The following is a 16,626-nucleotide window of genomic DNA, read 5'->3' on the forward strand; positions in this document are numbered from 1 at the left end:
CACTCAAGATTATTTTAACACTATAAAATAGTAAAAGAAATAAATAAGATTAACTTTTTAACATGAATTGATAATAAGATAAACTCTAACAGTGTAGTTTATGTCAATTCCTAAAACACCGAAACGTCAAAAAGTGAAAGATAAAATTAGCTACTAAGTTACATTAAAAATTCTAAAATAATAATAATAAATAATAATAATAATAAATAATAAATAATAATAATAATAATAATAATAATAATTTTTATTTCAGTGCCTTGAACAGCTTGTTGGCAAAAATACAGCATATTGTGTGGTATCAGAGCACTACATTACGGTGGAATAATAATACTGATAATAATAATAATAATAAAAAATAAGAAAATACTAAAAAGAGGAGCACTAATATAAAACACAATGTAGATAAAAGTCAATTAAGCAGGAATAATTCCTTGTCAACTTCTCTATTTATCTAAAAAAAATGGAAAGCTAAGAAAAACATTGGTAAAATTACACTTTAGATTAATGTTGCTAAAACTATCATTCAGATCTCAAACTATTCACTTTCTAATATAGTTAAGTCTAAATTTATGTACTTAAAGAATTCTCAATCTTTTTAACAGGTTGACTGCAAGGTGATTTGAGGGTACTGCTCCCAGGAGGCCATACAATTTCTTCTTACCTTTAGCTCGATTATGCATAGTTATATCTAGGGATGGACAAAACCGGTTTTTATAAAAACCGGTTTCTAGAAAACCCGAAAAACCGGTTCAGTTTTCTTTTAAAAACTTCGTTTTTTCACCGAAACCGGTTCGATTTTCTCCAAAACCGGTCCGGTTTTCACCGAAGTAGAAACTGAATCGTTTTCCGGAGAACAACGAAACACTATTCTGGTCAGAAATAGAATATATTTTGGAAAAGAAAAACCGGTTTTAAAGAAAACCGAAACCGGATCCAGTGAAAAACCCGAACCTGTTTTGGAGAAAACCCATAACCATTTTCGGTGAAAAACCGAAAAACCGGTTTTTGTGCCCACCACTAGTTATATCACATATTTGTCGCAATATTTTGTTTCTCCCGAAAATGTACCAATGGGTGCCAAGCACCATATGTGATACTCGTAGTCTCACTGTAATTTGTGATAATGAGCATCATATATGATGCTTAAGAACCTGGATAGGCTAATAATTTGTGATATCAAGCATGAGCATCATCTATAGTGCTCATGGCCCCACAGAGAAATAAGGTGAGCACCACATATGATGCTCATAGCAGTCAACCTGTTAAAATTTCACATTTCCAATTCAGAGGAACTAAATTATATTGTTTGGTGACAATGTCCAAATGATCTTTTCTCTTATATAATATGTATTTTACTCTCTGTGACAGAGTGTAGAGAGCTATGATTTGGAACTGCCATTTCTTATGCTATGATTTGGAACTTTAAAACCTAGGTTTCGTAAACCGTATTCACTGATATAAACATAATCTAGTAATTTTTGCATGATTACTTTGTCAATTTTTTTTCTTCTATTCATAAGACTTTCCAAACTCCAATAATAATTCCAATATTCATTAGCTACGTGAATAGTAGCTCATTTTCATCTTAAAACATAGCAGTGGAATAAAACACTTTAGCACAGATTCTATCTTGTTTGCCAAAGTTTTACACACGCTGTTCCTTATTGCTGAATCAAATTTTAGTTTTGGTCTTACAAGTAATTTATACAGAAATACATATGAAGGGTAAGGGGAAAAAACAAGGAATGTCTATGTGTGCTTTGGCCTATCTATTGGTGACTCTTGGTACTATTTCACTGCGTACAATAACGAATGGACAATAACCTTTAACTTTATTAAGTGATATTTCGTGTAATTCAACACAATTTATTTCGTACGCGGTTTTCAATATTAAAAAGCCCTTTTCTCGAAAATGTAGATTTGTGACATTCCTTCTTTTTTTCCCCTTACCCTTCATATATTTTATCTCTTTGAAATACAGGCCACTGTTTAAAAAGAAAACCTACTATCCTTCTGGCACCTTGTACAATACAATGTATGTGGTAAGAAAAGTTTAACTGACCGTCAAATGTAATACCTAAATCTTTTATCATAATAATAATTGTTTTCCCTTAAAAGAAAGAAAAAACATTTCTAACACTGGGACACGCGTATACAGTACTTACTTTTAATGAGGAATTTTTTCTAAGTTGGGGGAGGGAGATTCGTAAGATTTTTGGCATAAAATTTGAACCACCTCTTCTCCCCCTCTTGTTTTCCGAACCTAATTCTCTTTCTTCCTACGGTAAAATGTGATGTGGGTACTAAACAAAAATGAGAAGGTTATACTCGAACGTTGCCTTATTTACAATAAATGCTTACCTTTCCCATCAGGAACGTCAACCACTTCAGAATTGTCAAGATCTATCCTCCCTTTGTACACATAGGTGTTCCTTTTAAGAATGTCCTGGAATGAGAAATGATAAAGTGTTACAATACAAGACATGTAAAAATATAACTTGAACTTCGGATTTTATTGATGCCGTAATCAAATAAACACTTTCTTTTTTTTCTCGGATATATTTTCAATGTTGTTTTATTTGTTTACAATAGCACATATCCAATAAAAAGCGTTTACTAGGGAAAGGTATAAGATCAAATTTTAACTGTAACAATCGTTCACATTTCTTAATATATTTTTTCTAATTTTAAAACAAAGTTTACTAGCAGAATGCTCATTCTTAGCAAAGAGAGAATACGTTTTGTTTTAAACATAAAGTACTAATGGGGGCTGAATTTGAATTTAAACGGCATCAGAAGTGTCACTGTTCATCTCAGCGACCCAGAAAACTGTGGATTCGACACTAATATCGGTCATTTTCGATCATTTTATCATTAATGTCCCCCTCTTTCTCCCCTAAATTGTGCCGTCAAAGTGAAATGATAAAAAACATCCCTGGCCCATACTTCATCTATGTGGCAAATTTGATCGAGATCTGTCGTTTGGTTCAAGAGTTATTAAAGTTTTATTTATTTTTATATGTCTCCAATCCCCTCCCCCTATCCTACACTGTACCGTTAAAGTGAAATAATAAAAACCATCCCAGGCCCGAACCTCATCACTGTTGAAAATTTGATCAAAATCGGTAGGGTGGTTCAAGAGTTATTAAGTCACAAACATAGTCATTCATTTTTGTATATATACAGGTAGATAGGTTTCAATTTCAGTTACCAAAAAACACCTTTTTTTTTTTTTTAATTTTGTAATGATTAAATATTGCGCAATGACATTTACCTTATTTGCCGGTGTATAAGGCGTACTTCAATTCTGTATTCAATCATGCGGAAATTCAATTAATTTTCTGTATTTAATTTTGAGGGTAATATATTTTCACTGCCTTTTATAATATATATTAGCTGAAATGCCCGTTCTTCGCACAGGAAGAATACGTTTATGGAAAGTATTTATTACCCCTTCCCGCCTTAGGATACGCATTTCAATGAAAGCGTAACGATAGAAATTTAGTAAGATAAAAGTAATTATACTGGGCATAAAATTTTGAACCCCTCTGGTAATGTTGGATACTCTTTTAATTGAAAGTAATATAATAAAAATCCGGTCGGAGGTAGGTACTAACTGTGTTACAAAACTCGTTTCAAACGAGTCAGCCATTTTTCAGTGATGCGATCACAAACAACAGATAACATCGATTTTAATGCGGTGAAAAAATAACGGAAATGCTCCAGCTGAAAGATTTGTCCGATTACTTGTGATGAGGAGTTTATATACCGAGCTTAATGTTTCTAGTTTCAGGGAGATGATCTATTTTCCGCATACATTTTGACTCCCGCTTATTCTTCTTAGGATAAGGCCACGAATAACAATGACATGACAGAAACCTCACAACTACATATCCTCCAAATTTCAATTCAAACTGTTCATCTGTTTTCCCGTGATGTGATTACAAACATCAGATCCCGTTCAATGTGGTAAAGTAAATATATATATAATCCCCCCTTTACAGCAAAAATTTTCAGAAATGCTGGAACATGTGTTTTTTTATTTGTAATGAGAAGTTCCGGTATCGAAAAACACAGGCAAGCTTGAAAGAAATAAAATATCGCTTTTATGCTCGGTCTCCCTTGTAGAGTTCGAGTCGACAGGGAGATGAACATTAGGTGCATAGGTGGAGGTGACGATGGGATCTTCTGCTGGAGGAAGCAAGGGGTCAGAAGAGCCTGCTAGCCTCCCGAGTGAGTCAATGACACGGACCATTGGGCCCAGATGTTAGCGTGGTACTTCACTACAGTGTCTTTGTAGCCGTGAAAGAGGCGATCGTAGCTTATTAGCTACGTAGCAACATCTATCGGAGGGGAGCGATTGGTGCTTCCTAAATAGAAATATCTGCCTCGTGCACAAGGACTACATTATCCACTGATATCAGTAATGTACGGTGTACCTTTTCCGTAAAATGAGGTAGGCAGGAGCTGGGACCTTGTTATACCTACCGAGCAGGAAAGCCTTCGGGATACCTCCCCAATGTGCCTTTGGGTCCTGGACATGGTTAGTTTGGTGCCGGTTGAATGACATGAAGGTAGGCAGGGACAGGCTCCAATCTCCACCTTCCCCCAGTCAGCCTGAGATCCTGGTTTGAGTTGAACTCTGCCGAACTGTGGTCATATTGTGAGATTCGGTAATTTGGAGCAATGTTTTCCAAGGGAAATGTGAGTTTGCTTTATAACGCTCGGGTGCCATCACTGCATATGGTGGTAGGCCCCTACTCGCTAGGGGAGGTTGGTTACCGAAAGGCGCAACAAATAGAATTCTGGGAAATATTTGAAAGAGCATTGTAAACACTCAATATACATAGATTCAAGATGTGTGGATCTAACGCGGCCGTAAGTGATAAGTCTCGTCTTATAAGTCACCTCTGTTGGTGACTAAGAATGATGGAAACACTCAAATCACTTGTGGCAGAGGCAAATGGTGGCCACCATAATTATAAATGCTACTGAATCATTATTTCTAATAAAAGACGTGATTTTGGACTGTTTTCGTAATAGTTGTTAAAATAGCTACCGACGCCCATGTTCTGGGGTGAGGAAAAGAAAAAGTAAAAAAAAATAATTCGAGTGATTTGTTCATGTCAGCCATTATAGCATAGAAATTATGAAAATAATGAAATCTTGTATATTGTATTTTTTCTTTTAAAAAAAAAAAAAGGTAAAACGAAAAAAAGAAAAGAATGTAACTAAGTAAGAATTGAGAGTTAAAAGCTATTGGTTTTGTGTTAGCTACTTCGTTAGCTTTGTTGCAGGAAGAAAAGGTATTGCTTCGGTGTGTGCTGGTTATGACGTCAGCTATCAATCGCGTGACAAGGCGAACCTTCACGGCTGCTTCGCTGAGTGGAGGGAGGCAGTTGTGTTTGAGTTCTTTAACCAAGGTTGTCTTTTGGCTATCTAGGAAAAGTCTTCCTTTAACAAATTGAGTGGTTCTTTTTAACAAAACAGATTGGAAGATTGAAAGGAATAATTTTTACCTGGAAGTTGACTTTATTATAAAAGTAATCTTTAATAAGAAATAGTAGTTGCTTCGTCTTGACTTACATGACGAATTCAGTTGACTTTTAATTCTATGGGATAATTTTCCAGAGTTTGAGTGAAAAGAAAAGGACAATAGTATGCTGTTAAAACGGAATTTTAATCGTGCTTCAAATTAAGGATTCTGGAATTTGTAATATTTAATGGATTATATCATCGTTAAGTTTAATTGCTTGAAGTTGAATGCAGGACTTTCGCTATTCTTTGAATGGTGCTGGTTATTGAGTACTCAGCTGAATGGACAGGGCTAGGAGTTCGACAGTCGATTTCCCTTTTGTGTCAAAGCATTTCTGTATGTGTGGAAGTAGTAGCAGTAGAGAGCTTGACAATTTACCAAGGACCAGGAAGCAGTAACAACGGTAAGTGAACGTAGATAGTACCTTTAGACCCCTCTTGTCTGCGTTAATTAACTGTTTGTTGTGGTTGTGTAATTTGGTTCAAATTGGTCGATTCGTTCTGATTGAATTGCTATTTCTAAATGGCAAAAAATTTCATAGATTAAAATTCAGGTTGCGTTGCAATAAATTTTTCAATTGCTGATAGGTCTTAACTGGTCCAGAGTTTCTTTTTAGTAGAGGTTTTGTAATAATTAAAAAGAGTAATACCGATTAAATATATCTTGAACCCATTTTGAATAAGCAATCAGTGCTTTTGAATGGGAAACCGATTGATAGCTGACTCAAAGGGGAAACAAATAAATATATTAGTTAACTGAGAACTGATAGTTCAGTAACTGTTTTTCTGAATATTGAAAGAGTAGAACAATTACGTTTGAGATAATAAATTTGAAAATAAATTATTGGAAGGCAATTTGGTAATTTGTGGAAGTAATAATTGTGTAAAAATTCCTACAAGAATCAGCAGTTTTGTTGAAATCAAGACTAAATTTCTATGTAAAATTTAAAATATTTTTAAAAAATTTGTTGTTTAGAACTATTGATTAATTGTTAAATGGAGACTTTATTTAGGAATTATTCTCTTTAAACTTGAAAATTATTTAAATTGTTGAAAATCCTTATTTGTTGAATATTAAAATCGTTTGAATAGTTGTCTCTTTAATATTGAAATTTGTAATAAATTGTTAAATAGATTTAACCTGATTTTAATTGAGTTAAGCCATTTTCAAGTATTCTAGTATAACTAATAATCAGAAGGTTTGAAGAAAAATTATTAAAATTCTATTTCAGGTATTTAAAGTAGTGACCATAATTTTTGGTAAGTGGTGTTGCTCGTTATATTTTTTATTTAGCCTTGTGAAGCAATCCTCCGTATTCGATTTGCTTTTGGAGGCATGTTACGATTATAGATTCTTTGGCTATTTCCATTTTGCAATCGGAACAGGAGTGGATGCGTTACACACTCTGTCTCCGTCCCCATCACGAAAATTAAATTAGAGTGCTAGAAGAAGAGGAAAACATAGGAAGATAGTAGCCGTTAGGGAATCTAAACGCTGATACCTACCATCAAGAACATTTGACGAAGAAAACTCTCCAGACAGGCGGAGTGAGGACTAAAAAAAGGCACCAGAGCAGAAAGGTGGAAAAGAAGGATGGCCATCTCTGGATTGGACTGCACGAGATCCGATTGAGATTTTATTTATTTATTTATTTATTTTAACTGCGTGATAAAACTTCGGGACCTTACGCCATATGTCTGTTGTCATTTTTAAAAGGGATTTCTAATCCTAGTTTTTTTTCTTTCCTTTGAATACATGTATGGTTGAAATGATGCTCTCTACATACGCATTTCTATTTCTTCCATTACATTTCTGGAAATGTGTGTTCAATAAAGAACTTCTTTTGGAGGGGCAATCGTAGATGGCTAACTTACAAAAAAAATATGAAATGAAATCATTGAGTTTTACGTCCCACGGTTTTGCCGGTTAGGCTAAAGGAGACGATGATGAGTAATGAATGAAATGGTGGAATGGAGAAAGTGGGAGGAAACAGGAGAACCCCGAGAAAACCCACGCACACGGTGTTTGTCCACCACAAAGTTCACTTGGCGGGAGCTGGGATCGAACCCGGGACCCCAAGCACCAGAGGTGAACGCTCTACCACTAGGCCACCGCGGCCCCTACAAATAAAATACTAATTAAATGATGAAGCATTAACGCACTACTTTATATAAAGAGCATATACTATTATCTGTACGGTGCGTCGTGAACCTGTATTATTCTGCAATATTTCACAAACTTCACTGCTTTTTTTTTCCAGCAAGGCCAGTTTCTCTGGATTACTTATTGAACTGCTCACGTTATTCCTCTTGTTGGTGGGAACAAGATTTCCCTCCGCACTTAAAGTCAATATTAAGTAGATTATTACGCCAATCCTCTTCTGAAAATTGATACATTGCATTACCAAAAAGGAACATAGTGACTACCTTACATTCATAGTAAAGTGTTTCTGTGTACGACTGATCAATTCTCATAAGAGGATTAACATAATAATGTACTTAATTTTGACTTCCAGTGCTGAAGTAATTCTTTTCCCGTAAACAAAAGGAATACCATCAATATGTGTAATCCAAAGAAATAAAGCCTGCTAGGAAAAGCAAACAGTAAGGTTTGTGAAATATCGCAGCATAATACAACTACACGACGGCATCATAGATAACAATATTTAGTCTTTTGTATTCTGATCCTTACCTTTTTACACAGAATAAGTTGATGATCAAAAAGAAATAAGGTAATATTGCTTGTCCACATTCCTGATGTCACTTTTATTACTTCTCCCTGATGTATTAAAAGCGAACTGGTTTCAATCAAGTCATTACCCTGTCAAAGGAAAAGGAAAAGAAATTAGATTTGTTTAATGACAGAATATACACCTTAAATCGTTGTACAGTCACTTTCCGCAATATTAATCATACATAGCAAATTAGCAGAAAACAGTAAAAAACATTATTACGAATCACTAAATAAACATTAAATACTAAGCACTTTGGATAAACACTTTATCCAGTTGGTACTGGTGGAGCGGGGCGGAAAGAAGTAGGTGGAAAAAGACAGAAAACTTAAAAAACAGTATTTTCTGGAGTCACCTGTCTATGACAAATTTTCAAGCAAAAATTGCCGTAACTGGCCTGGCCTCCGGCTGAATCTCTAAACGAACGCTCTGAAAATTCAAAAAATTGGCGCAGTATACAAGATATTTTCTTTCTGGATGGCCAAATACGATTTCCTTAATGTTTACGACGAATGTTGAGGTAAAATTAGCTAAAACACATGTTGCTTACATAAAAGAGGGAACTTGGTCACCAGGAAACTTACTTATCTGTATATTTAGGCAGAAAATTTACACAATGTGTCGTTAAAAAAAAAAAAAAAAAAAAAAGTATGACAAACTGTGTTTCAGCGTCGTCTGTAGATGCAAATAGAAATAAGTTTACTTATTGCTATATTATGTCACTTGATTGTTCAACAGCATGGTAGCTCAATGGTAGAGCCTTACCTCTGTTGTGTGAGGTTCGAACCTTACCAAGTAAGTTTGTGGTGGATTCTCGGATTACTCTCGTTTCCTCCCACACTCTCATGCTACTAATTCTTCCATCAACATTCACTTATTTTAATCGTCTCCCTTAATCTATAGGGCATAATCGTAGGACGTTGAACTGAAAGATTTTATTTCATTTTCATTTCGATTGTCCAACAGCCCTTCTCGTTACTCCAGTGGCTAGCAAGCTCCTTCGTGGCTAAGCGGTTAGCGTACGCGCCTTTGGCGTGGGAGACCCAGGTTCGATTCCCGGCGGGAGCTCATGTGGTTCGAATTTCACGTTAATCAGTAAAGTCTCGTCTCATATAGCCTCGCTATTGAAATGGACGTTAAACTCAAAACAACTCAACTCTAGTGGCTAGCATGCGCGCTTTTGGTGCACAGTCCTCCCAATCTTTAAATACATAATGGTATTTTGGATTTCACGCCTTGAACTTGTAGCTGAAAGTCCCGTTAACCTCTGTGCTGAAAGGGAGGCTAAACCCCAACGCAACCACCCAACCGATTGTTCAACAAGTTTCGCGCAAATGCACTTAAAATATATATATAGAAAATATAATTTCACACGATCTATCGATTAGATAACATTCTTTACAATATTGGTCTTCACTATTTGCCAAAAATCTTCGATCTAAATGGTACCCTTCTTTAATTCCGAAACTATGATATACACAAGGAAGCTCTATCACTGAGCCACCGTGCCCCCCAGTACAAATCCTGTATAGAAAGATAAATAATTGACGAACGCAACCAAAAAGATACAACGAAACACGGTGAAAAGAATGCAGACAAAAGATGCATTTAAATGTAATGTAACAGGTTGATTGAGGCTGTAAGATCTGGAACACGTTGAGTGAAGTTTGGAGGGGGGGAAAAAGATATATTTGAAAGCGTTTGGATCATAAGGACATAGCAAAATGTATACGATCTGCTATAAGCTAATACACAAAATTAATCTAAGTAATCCCAAACCAAACCAATCGGGGTAACAGCTCAATTGTGGACCCTAGCCTGCTTCAGCGTCGTCTGTCAGCAACCGGTTGAACTACGTCCAGTCTAGCGACGAGCGTTGCAGTCACTAACCGGCGTTTCAGGAGCTTTCTAGACTTAGTGGGCGTCACATCTTTCATTCACGTGACTCCCCAGTTTCCCTCACGACGCTGGGTGGGCACCGAAAATTAGGAAGCACCGTCCGGGAATCGAATCCGGGATCACGAGGACATGAGTCCAACGCTCTAACCACTAAATTATGGTGTCCCCCAATCTTAGTAATCACTAGCTGAAATTCTCGTTCTTTGCACAGGAAGAATAAGTTTATAGAAAATATTTGAATTCCTCCCCCCCCCCACCCATACGATGTGTATTTGAATCGAAATGAAATGATAAAAACGTAGCTCTACCCAAGTCTTAAGCTGCAAAATTCATTTCAAGATGTGCAGTTGCTTCGTAAAAAATTTAAACACCTTTCACCTCCTTTGGATATGTAATGATAAAAACGCAGGTTTATTCAAATAATAACTATCTTCAGAAATCGATCCTATTGTGTGAAACACACTATTTTCTGCATAAATTTTGAATTCTTCCTCCTCTCCTTCCCCCTTTGGATAATGAAATAGACATGATAAAATCCTGGCTCGAGCCAAGTGCTAACTACGTTTCAAAATTCATTTTAAAACGATTTAGCCGTTTTTCCGTGGTGATGAGACAAATAAGGTCGGCTTGAATGTGGAAAAAAAGAAAACGCTGAGACACATACCCAATTATTTTTAATTGGGGTTTATATACCGAGTTTCAACTCTGTATCTTAAGGGGCTGCAATCCTTTCCAAAGTGATTTTAATCAAAGTGGTATGTTAAAAACACAGTTCGAGGTAGGTTCAAAACTTTATTAGGTGTACAACTTTGCTTCCACCGTTTTCTAATAGATGGCTCTAGCAGTATGTGGTGGTGGAAATAAACAGACGCAGGAAATCATACAATAAGCTTGGGCATTTGTTAATGTAACCCTATCGAAACATAAGTCGATTTGTGTCCGCATCATAAAATTATTCTCGATTAAAAATGTCAGTTTATGAGCCACATTACAGTCATTTGCGGGAGTTTTTAATTTTCTACTTCAATATAAAGAAATATGCGGCGGAGACTCATCGAATTTTCTCATGGCGAGACCGCTATTAGTAAAAGAACGTGTCGTGAGTAGTTTCAACGTTTCGAGAACGGTGATTTTCACATCGAAGACTGGCATGGCGGTGAAAGAGAAGAGGTTTTTGAAGATACAGAATTGGTGGCATTATTATTCTTTTTGGCAGGATTATTAGGAGTAACTCAACAAGCCATTTCGAAACACCTCAAAGCCATGAGAATGATTTAGAAACAAGGAAATTGGGTGAATTGAAGCCCCCCGCGTTTGTCTGCTTGTGAACAGCTGCTTGAAGGCAAAGACGAAGGGATTTCTGCATCACAATGTGACTGGGGACGAAAAATGGGTTCACTACGAAAACCCTAAGCGCAGAAAATCGTGGGGACTTCCCGGTCATGCTTCCACGCTGACTGCCAAACCGAATATTCACAGCTCAAACGCTATGCTCTCTATTTGGTGGGACCCGATCAGCGTAGTGTATTATGAGTTGCTATAACCGACTGAAACAATCACAGGCGATCTGTATCGAAAGCAATTAATACGTTTAAGCCCAGCGTTGAAAGACAAACGGCCGCAATACAACGAGAGACATGATAAAGTGATTGTGCAGCATGATAATGCTCGACCCCATGTTGCAAAGTCGGTCAAAGCATACTTGGAAACGCTGAAATGGGAAGTGCACCTCACCCCGTTCTTATGAAAAAGTCAAAAATTGGATCGATACATGGCCCACCTTAAAAGATAAGCAGCTTTTTCGACGCCGGATTCGTACGCTGCCCGAAAGATGGAAGAAAGTAGTGGCCAGTGATGGATAATGCTTTGAATCGTAAATGTATAACGAGTTTTTTTCTTTCTTCAATAAAGTCTCGAATGTCGAAAAAAAAAAAAAAGAAATAAAAGCGGAAACAAAGTTGTACACTTAATATTTCAATAACACACGAACAAACATAGATCCATTCAGCTTTATAAATAAGAAGATTACTTACTTCCCACCCTTCAACTCTCTGCTGCCATGCTGCTAATTTTTCTAGACTTTCCATGCGACGTTTTCGTTCATTGATCAACACAGCCACACCTCGCATAGCTTCTAATGCAGCCTTCACTTCTTCGTAATCAGGGTGATCAGCCTATCAAAGAAAAAAATATGAATCAGCTGGATACATCATAAAACACGTACAGTGACAATAGTAATATTCGTAGGAAAGCCAACATCAGAAGGAATTTTGGAAATTTAAAAAGTAAGCTGTCTAGTACTTACAAGATAGTTATTACATAAAATAATAGACGGTTCTAGATTTCTCCTTTCAGTCTAGAAATCTGTGGGCAAAATTTGTAACATTAGAACTATTGTGCATTTGAAATATCTGTACCAAATGAGAAGTTCAAAAAACAATTAAGTTATTTATCACCATTCTTATAAGTATTAAACGACCCATATTCCAAAATTAACGACCCATGTAAAAAAAAAAAAAAAAAAAAAAAAAAAAAGACTGGCGCGAAGTGCAAATACAAAAGTGATCGTGACTAAATTGCGAAGAATGGGATCCTTGGTTCGATTCCAGCTCGCGCCAAATGACCTTTGTGCGCCAAAAACATTTTCCCGAAGCGGACTATCCAAAAATAAATATTCACGATTTAAATGCCATTGATTTTTTTTCTTACCAACTTGATATGATCAATGTATCAGTAAATAAGTACAATATAACAAAATTCTTGTTGGTACCAAAGGACTTGTCATGAAATAAGAACCAGTTTTCAAGGTTCCTAGTCGAGATATCTTTGTGTGTTTCTTCTGACATTCGAAAAGCTGGATTGACTACTGGAAGACTCCGGTACCAGATACTCGATACCAAAGTGAGATTTAAAGTATGGTTTATTTTATTTTATATATATATATATATATATATATATATATATATTTTAATACATAGAACGGACGATAAAGCAAGCATTACAAGTTTGAAAACAAGCATGGAAGTGAAATTCTACCTGAAAAAATATTTTAAATTCTTCAAGAAGCAACTGTAACTGGTTAATTCTAAAAGTAATTTATTCAGGACTAATTAACACCAATAACAATTATTACGCTGATTTAGCTCTTCAAGACTTCTACAAAAAAAGCTCTTGTAGTCAATGAAGGGCACTGATCGGCTGGAAGATGCACTGTTCAACTGAGTGATGAGTAACTCAGAGTATCGATGCGTGATACATTTATTTCTAAGCCTTTTGGTTTTAATTCCAATAGTCCTCCAACTGCCTCGCGATGCTGAACTTACACCGAGAACTGTTCCCCATCGCGAATCGAACATAAAAGCTCGCGCACACATTACCTAGTTCTAGTACGTATTTTTAGGCACTAAAGCAGTGTCTTCATTATTCGATTTAAAAAGTACCAATAAAGTTTTTTTTTACTTCGTTTTTTTTTCCCAAGTCTAGAGGCATTGCAGAACATGTTATGTATGGTTACACGTCTTTCTGTGTCGAGACATAGGATGTGATGACAATAACTTAAAAAGAACTATCTTTTGTTGGGCCTATTTTCATTATTTTTTGGCGGGCTTACTTTTGCACCTAGTAGATAGAAATTTTGCACAAATATTTAGTGTACCCCTTAGTATTTTCCAGATCTCTGCGTTAAAACAGAGGGGAAAGGTCCAGAGGGACAAAGAGAAAAAAAAGAGTGATATTTAAAAAATTCCTTTCTTCGCGATTTTCCCACCTCAGATACATGATGGAGACATGTGGATGGTTCTGTTTGAAAGAGAGTTCTACTCTGAAGAGAATGATGGACGAACCATGATTCTAGGGTAAATAGGGATGTCACAGGAACTTTCTACTGGGTCTTTTGGAGTAATCTGGGGCATTGTGGGGCTCATTGGTAAATATTTTTTCCCGCCCTTACTATTCAAGATAGAAGCTTGAAATTTTGTGCACACATTTAGTAGACCCCTTAGTACTTTTCCGTTGACTTAGAGATCTATGCGTTAACACAGGGGAGTTCCAGAGGGACTCAAAATTTGATTTTTTTTCCCAGAAAAAATACCGATTTCTCTCAAAATCTCCCGCCTCAGGGACTGATGGGGAAATATGAATGGTACACTTTGAAAGACTGTTCTATTCTGAAGAGAATGAGGTACGAACAATGATCCTAGGATAAATAGGGATGATGCTGTAGCTGAAAGTCTATAATTTACATTAAAAATGCCAGAATTTAAAGGGATTAACAGTGAAGTTAAAATTCGAATTATCCCCTGTTCGTGTTGAATTTTATTGTTCAGCGTATTTGTGTAACAAGAGGTTACGAAGGACGGGACCTAGGAATGGGCAAAACCGGTTTCTAGAAAACCGAAAAAACAAATTTTGGTTTTCCCCAATAAACTTTTGGGTTTTTACTGAAATCAGTGTGACTTTTGTCAAAGCTTGCATCTGTTTGTGTTCTTATAGTATTCATTTCCAAACAAGTTAACGAAGAACCAAAAAGTATTTGATAGAAAACCGAACCGTTTTAACAACCGAAACCAGTTTGATAGAAAATCAAAGCCGGTTTTATAAAAACTAAACCGGTCTGATAGAAAACCAAACCGGTTTCCCTCAATGTTTTCAAATGTAGACATCGTTTTATTTTCTAAAATTCAAAAAAAAAAAAAAAAAAAAAAAACTGTTTTTGTGTTCACCACTATTACTAGTGGGTAGGAATGCCAATACCGGAAGTTTTACTTTCCGGAATCCAGAATTTAAAACCGGAAAAATTCCGGAATTCGGCAAAAATTCCGAAATCGGATTTTTTTTGAATTTCGGAATTTTTCCAAAATCCGGAAAGTGAAATTTCCGATTCCAGAAAATACATTTTCTGGAATCCGGATAATTTTGGCCATCCTACTAGTGGGTACCAAACTACGATCAAGGTTAAATCCATTGTAGTTGGTGGGTCTCTTATTGAAAAATAACATAATGTATACACTATGAATATATAATGAATTACAGAATGGATTTATAGGACTGCCATACTTATGCTATATTCTTACCTTAGTATATTTGAGCAATTCAGCTAATTGTAAAGGATATTTACATATCCTTTGGACTGGTGTGAGCAGAAACCCATCGAGAGATATGTCAATGAGACCACGCATAAGACGACATGCCTCGAAGAAATGAACGAACCGGGAGTCTTGGTACAACTCTTGCAAGGCTACAATGGCTGACGGGTGATTATTGCAATATTCGGAGTAGATGCGGAAACCTGGAGTCTGTAAAACAAGATAAATAAAATTAGAAATGGATATACATTGAGCATATTATACAAATTTAAAATCTTATGTTTACGCCTTTTCATAGGAAAATAATTATACAAAAATATTTCAGTGTTTTTAGTCTATATGGAGATTCCTAAGATATCTTGATCATATTATTTCAATTTGCCTACAACTAAAAACTACATAAAATTGTGCTTACCGCCATGGTCAAAGCCTCGTTTTGGTATACGACCAAAATCTCACCACTGTCAACTCCCTTAAGTATGAATTCTTATTATTGGCGATTAAACACAATTAAGTGATGACAAAAGAGCATACGTCATTGAACGATGAAAAAAATGAAATGAAATCTTTAAGTTTTACGTCCTACGATTATGCCAGTTAGGCTAAAAAAGACGGTGATGATGAGTAATGAATGAAATGATGGAATGAAAAAAGTGGGAGGAAACGGGAGAGCCCCGAGGAAACCCACGCACACGGTGTTTGTCCACCACAAAGTACACTTGGCGGGGGCTGGGATCGAACCCGGGACCCCAAGCACCAGAGGTGAACGCTCTACAACTGAGCCACCGCGGCCCCTTTTAACTTTCAAATTAAATGGGATGCATACATCTACGTATAGAGGTCCATTCAGCTATATTAAGCCGAAGTCAATGTGCAACTGTACCGCGCATGCACAACCCATCGCCGTGAGACTACCACAAGGCAAGCAACAGTAACTTGTTAGCCACGCAGTAGAGCAAGGTGGTTGACCGTAGTCTGATGCAGCCGAAAGTGAACAGATTTTGAAATGGGTTCATTGTGACCTTTTACAACGCTAACTTCACGGCGTCGCGTGTCATAGAAATGTGTCAAGTGCGTAATTCTCGTGTAGATCGTGCCCTTGGAAATATGCGGCACAGTCCTGGGCCCACTACAGCGACGCGAGCAGCTAGAACCGTTTCTCAAGTGTTCATGACTGTGATCGGTTTCTCGTACAGGGACACGCCGGAAACTAAGTCTCCGAACGAAACGTCAAAATCAATGCTGCGTACTAACAGACTTATATCCTGGCTGAAATGTACCAGCACGAATTGTACGAATATGACGTTAACCAGATTGACCTGTAATAAGACAAGGGATCCAACTTCACGGCGAAAACATCACTGGAATTCTATCGC

The 16,626-nt window shown here is 36.5% G+C and overlaps 1 protein-coding gene across 3 annotated transcripts in view; it reads right to left on the minus strand.

The window, feature by feature from the left end:
* RhoGEF3 (Rho guanine nucleotide exchange factor 3) overlaps window positions 1-16,626 on the minus strand; it is a 920,825-nt gene that overhangs the window by 8,931 nt on the left and 895,268 nt on the right. For all 3 annotated transcript variants that reach the window (XM_081756412.1, XM_081756413.1, XM_081756411.1), the window contains exons 16-19: window positions 15,239-15,460; window positions 12,200-12,340; window positions 8,228-8,356; window positions 2,362-2,446 (exon numbers count right to left, since the gene is read on the minus strand). In XM_081756412.1, the coding sequence (XP_081612538.1) occupies window positions 2,362-2,446; window positions 8,228-8,356; window positions 12,200-12,340; window positions 15,239-15,460 (577 nt within the window). The remainder of the gene's footprint in view (window positions 1-2,361; window positions 2,447-8,227; window positions 8,357-12,199; window positions 12,341-15,238; window positions 15,461-16,626) is intronic.

Source organism: Thermobia domestica, chromosome 4, assembly GCF_964235325.1.
Source record: "Thermobia domestica chromosome 4, izTheDome1.hap1.1, whole genome shotgun sequence".
Classification (NCBI taxonomy): domain Eukaryota; kingdom Metazoa; phylum Arthropoda; class Insecta; order Zygentoma; family Lepismatidae; genus Thermobia; species Thermobia domestica.